The sequence below is a fragment of the Amblyomma maculatum genome, chromosome 1 (assembly GCF_055883805.1).
Source record: "Amblyomma maculatum isolate TAMU_Amacu chromosome 1, ASM5588380v1, whole genome shotgun sequence".
In the NCBI taxonomy this organism is placed as follows: Eukaryota; Metazoa; Arthropoda; class Arachnida; order Ixodida; family Ixodidae; genus Amblyomma; species Amblyomma maculatum.
This window is the reverse complement of record NC_139344.1, coordinates 103,591,536-103,596,643: the sequence shown is the minus strand read 5'-3', so window position 1 is coordinate 103,596,643 and position 5,108 is coordinate 103,591,536. Positions and strand designations below refer to the sequence as shown.

The following is a 5,108-nucleotide window of genomic DNA, read 5'->3' as shown; positions in this document are numbered from 1 at the left end:
GAACAGAGCATCGCTGCGGTTGCTGTTCTAGCATGAACATGCGGCTTGAGGAATTTGAGCGTTTTTTGGAATGCATTCGACCCTACCGCTTCCTCTACGACAAGACACACGGCGACTATAAGGACACGGATCTAAAAAGCAACCGATGGGAATTAATCGGACTGGAGTTTGGCCTGACAGGTAAGTTTATTTTGTTGTGGAGTGTCTAGTATCTGTTGTCGATACAAGTGTCTGTCAGCATGAGAAAAACATTTTCTGCAGCTTCCCAGGCATCCGCAAAATTTAGAAATGCAAGGGACCGTTGGCTGAAGATAGTCAGCGGCATTGACGCCACATGTCGTAGTGGGGCACCCGGCAACGGCGACAACGGCGCGAAAAAGTGGGCGCTTTTCCCCCTGATTGACGGCATGCTGCGAAGCACGCCGCACTACGCCAGCAGGTTAGTATACTGACACCTTTGCCGCTATGTTTTACCTTTTCAGTGTGAATATTTTTATGACTTGGTACATAGCCACAGTGCTCCAAAAGAGGTTCCGCTACCATTTGCGCAGTGGGAAGCTGTAGCAGTCATGTATGTTTCCTTCTTTGCTTGCCCTACTCGGAACTTTTTCAGCGCCATAATTCTTTCTCAACAACCCGTACCGCTTCTTTTCATGCACACCTTTTCGTTCGCACTTTCGAAACGCGTGCTTAGCCCCAATATCATTGAAAAGCTAGTTAGATTTGGGTCCGACCAGGCTGCGCTAGTGGCAGGCCATACTTAGCAGTTTCCGGCTCCATTTGTGCTTGCGGCACTTTGCTATTGTGAAGTGCGAATTTAAAACATTCTTTGATATCTCCCGGGAAATATGCAAATTCCATGTTCTCATTTCGCGTCGTTTGAACGTTTACGCCTCGGAGAGTTAGAAGAATTAAGCATATTGCCTCACTGACAGTGCTGTAAACATGTTTTTTTTTTTTTTTGCACTTCAGGATCACGACAAACATACGAAAGAAAACCGGGTATGTATAGTTATAACCTGCAGCTGTGATCTGCATGCATGCTTGTATGCCTGAGCACCAAAATGTTCTTGTGTGGCGTCTGTTATGCAGACAATCACAGGGGCCGAGTCAACCGAGTTGCAGCAGGTTTGCTACCCCAGAAAGGTAGGCAGTATTGTCGGCATGTTTGGCTGGCAAACGTATGCAATAATGTCAAGCTTCTGATTGTATTTTAAGCAGTGTTGAGGCAAGGTGAGAGGGCATTTCAATCTTCAGTGGGCTTATTTCATGCAGTACTGACACAAGACAGAGCTCTCCAGACATGGAGCTTCTAGGAATGTAAGTACACACTCAATAAGCAAGTGTGTACTGTGCTATACACTACACACTACAGATTTCGACGTTTTTGTACCTTACAAGGATAAACCATACATTTGTGCTTCTCAGTATGTTTTCAAGCAGTGTTGGTACCTGGAGAGTACAAGGAATGTCATATTTCAATACAATTATTTCATGCAGTGCTGATACAAGCAGCCAGAGCCCTGCAGAGGCACAACTTCTCGCATTGTAAGTAGACACATCCATATATAAGTCATATCATGCCGTAAGTTCAGTGAACTGACATTTTATGCAATCCAGGTATGACGACACAGTTGTCAACTCGGATGACGACGACAGCAGGTAAGCATCTACCAGCCTTTTTACTGAAATTAGCAGGAACTGCCTGCAGTAATTGATATATATCAGAAAGTTTGGAAATGCATTGTTTGTCATGCAGCCCGGCACCTGCCCAAGCTAGGGTTCCAGGGTCTAGCAGCCCTACAACGGCTCAAAACTGGGGGCCGCCGCCTCTTAGCCCTGCACCAGCTGAGACTGAGCTACTTGGGCGATACACACCCCCAGCCAGGTAGACAAGCAAGCAAGCAAACTTTGTCATGTAGTCATTTATTAACTTTTTTGTGCTTTTTCTCCTCAAGGCTGTCCAAAGGAACACCTTCAGGTGGGCCACCTTCACGGTATGTACTTGCAAGTGTCATACTTCCTAAGATAAAAGATTAAAAAAATGGTGTGAAACAATGCAGTTTTCATCATTTTGCAGAAGAAAGAAAAGGACAGAGGACACTTTTGAAGACTGCGTCAAGGCGAGCCTTGACAGATGTGCTGGCAGTCTTGCTAGCATGACGAAAAAAAAAAGAATGAACAAGAATGTGACGACAGTGACGCCACGGGCCGCTTAGTCACTGCGAAGCTTCGTGCTCTAACACCAAGGCAGCGATCGGAAGCTATATTTAAGATTTCTAAAATTTTGTACGAAGCCGAGCAAGAAAGTCTGGAATTTTGAAGGGAAATAAAGCTAACAATTGTTTGAATTCAAGAGTATCATGCCTGCATTAATTTTAAAGAATATCTTTTAGAGCAGATGCAGCATTATCCTGCTTGTTTTACCTTCCGTCCTGCACGGTTGACAATCCTTTCTTGCCATGGAACTTTGCCATCCGTGACAAAATATTGTGCAAGTCTGTCACGCACATCCATAGCAGACCTGCAACACAACATCGGAGTAGCTCAAGATACACTGCATAAAAATGTTGATTGACATAGGCTTTCCCTATTTACCTTGCAGAGTGGCAGCCTTGTCTACTTATTCCTCTAAGTCCTGGAAGGTCATTGCCGTCTGTCCTCCATAAGCCAGCAGTCTCATTTCCCTGCCAGTCCTCACTGTCGGCATAGCCAGGTGGGCTGTAGGCAGATCGTGCCAATGCGCTCTCCGACATCATGAAGTTATGCAGCACAACACATGCCTTGCAGATATTTTCCGTCGTTTCCTCTGATGCTCTAAAGGGCCTCCTTAATATTCGCCATCTTGCTGCCATAATACCAAAGGAATTTTCAATGACCCGACGAGCCCGGCTTAAACGATAATTAAAAGTAGCTCTCTGCTGGTACTCTTCACGTCCAGATGGGCTTAATCTGTGCTTCTGCAGGTCTGTAAATGAAAGCATGAGGCATATTAATTGAAAGCAACTTGCCACATTAAATCATTTTAAATTTTAGCACTACAGCATAAAGGAACAATGAAAAATAAAGTGGATAATGGCTGTATTTGACCAATGCTTACTGCTCTAGATCATCATCATCAGCAGCAGCCTGACTATACCCACTGCAGGGCAAAGGCCTCTCCCATATTTCTCCACTTAACCCGGTTCTGTACCAGCTGCATCCACTTGACCCCTGCGAACTTCTTAATTTCATCCGCCACCTAACTTTCTGCCGCCCCCTGCTACGCTTTCCTTCCCTTGGAATCCAGTTTGTTACCCTTAGCGACTATCGGTTATCCTCTCTTCGCACTACATGTCCTGCCCATGTCCATTTCTTCTTCTTAATTTCTACTAGAATGTTGGTAACTTGAGTTAGTTCTCTGACCCACTCTGCACGTTTCCTATATCTTAATGTTACCCCTACCATTTTTCGTTCCATAGCCCTCTGGGTTGTCCTCAACTTAAGTAGAACTCTCTTGGTTAGCCTCCACGTCTCAACGCCATAGGTGAGTACAGGTAAGATGCAACTGTTATATACTCTCCTCTTTAGCAATACCGGTAAGCTGCTAGTCATAATCTGCGAGTGCTTGCCAAATGCGCTCCATCCCAATCTTATTCTTCTTGTTATTTCCTTTTCATGGTCCGGATCTGCGGTTACTACCTGTCCTAAGTAGACATATTCGCCTACTACTTCCAGTACTTCGCGACCTAATGTAAACTGCTGTTCCTTCCGAGGCTGTTGAACATTACCTTAGTCTTCTGCATATTGATTTTCAAGCCTACCTTTCTAGTTTTCCTGTCTAGGTCATCAATCATTATTTGCAGTTCATCCCCCGAGTTGCTTAGCAAGGCAATGTCATCAGCAAATCGCAGATTACTGAGGATTACTGCTCTAGATGGCGCATTACAAAATGCGTCATGTCACTAAGGATGACTTGCATTCTATATTTGACTTAAAAAAACGAGTTTGATTACTGCAAGTACCGTTGCTTTTGAGAAAAAATATGTGGCTGGTTACTGTGACAAAAAAAAAATAGAGATTTTAATGTGGACTTCAAAGATCACAAACTAAACTGTCTGTTTAAATGAGCATAATGCTCTTTGGTCGCATTCGACTAGGGTACTTCACCCAGATATTTGCTCTAAAATGGAAAACAAATAACAGAATTACCTCCTGGGCAACAAGAGCAACTTTAGTGAGCATCAGGAAATTACTGGCTATAAAATGCATAATGCTAATCATAAACAGGCTCACCACGACGGGCATAGGGACGCATGAGGAATGTCTTCAAAGGGAAGGCTTCATCACCTACAATAACGTAGGGAATGTCACCTGCCGACCCGACAGTGGTGGGGGCTGGAACACCACACCAGTTGTTGGTGAGATCTTTCAGCAAATCTGAACGTAAAAATATTCCTGAGTCCCCTTCACCACCATAGTGGCAAAGATCCACATATGTGAATCTGAAACAAATGTCATAAGAGAAGGAAATCAGTAAACTAATAATGAGTGCTATACTAGCAGGTGAGAAAGACTAGGTTAAACCTCTCCAAAATAAATGACGCCACTATAGAAGAATATTTTACTCTGATATTGCTAAAAATATTAAATGCATGCTATCAGAACGTGGTGTTTTTATAGCGCTCCGTCGTAAAATATTTCTCTGCAGATGCTCATTGTCTGCTGCTGCATTTCTTACAGCAATCAGTCAGCTTTGACATTAACGTTTACCGTTGCTACAACCAAAAAAGCAAAACACCGAGCTGTAGATGGCTAGAAATAAGTTGAAACCAAGTGCAGGTAATAACTTTACCTGTAATGTGCATCACAGCAGGCCAAAAGGACAACACTGAAAGTTTTTTTGTAGTTCATGTTTCTTGACCCAGAGTTATTCGGGCATTCAATGTTTACATGCTTGCCGTCAAGGCTTCCAATGCAATTTGGAAAATTCCAATAGTTTTCCATGTCCAATGCAATCTGAAACAGACACAAATTTGGCAGCAGTAGCTGGCTTAGTAAACAATTTCATAGAAGTGGGGAGAGAGAATAGTGCATATAATGATCAACCAATTAAAATTATGCAAACA

At 43.5% G+C, this 5,108-nt stretch overlaps 1 protein-coding gene across 1 annotated transcript; it reads left to right on the top strand.

Moving 5' to 3' along the window:
- Positions 1-351: 351 nt before the first annotated feature.
- Positions 352-2,323, top strand: LOC146203362 (uncharacterized). Its single transcript, XM_084588716.1, has 9 exons — positions 352-439; positions 973-1,002; positions 1,093-1,146; positions 1,276-1,320; positions 1,501-1,548; positions 1,621-1,662; positions 1,760-1,888; positions 1,959-1,997; positions 2,081-2,323. The coding sequence occupies exons 1-9, from the start codon at positions 408-410 to the stop codon at positions 2,217-2,219; spliced, it is 558 nt and encodes a 185-aa protein (XP_084444842.1). The 5' UTR covers positions 352-407; the 3' UTR covers positions 2,220-2,323.
- The last annotated feature ends 2,785 nt before the right edge of the window (positions 2,324-5,108 follow it).

What these genes read in the sequence shown, in the direction of transcription:
- LOC146203362 (XM_084588716.1), top strand. Translation starts at nt 408, where the DNA reads ATGCTGCGAAGCACGCCGCACTACGCCAGCAG. An exon ending in ACGCCGCACTACGCCAGCAG is followed by an intron (nt 440 to 972) that starts GTTAGTATACTG and finishes TTTGCACTTCAG; the next exon opens with GATCACGACAAACATACGAA. An exon ending in CGATACACACCCCCAGCCAG is followed by an intron (nt 1,889 to 1,958) that starts GTAGACAAGCAA and finishes TTTCTCCTCAAG; the next exon opens with GCTGTCCAAAGGAACACCTT.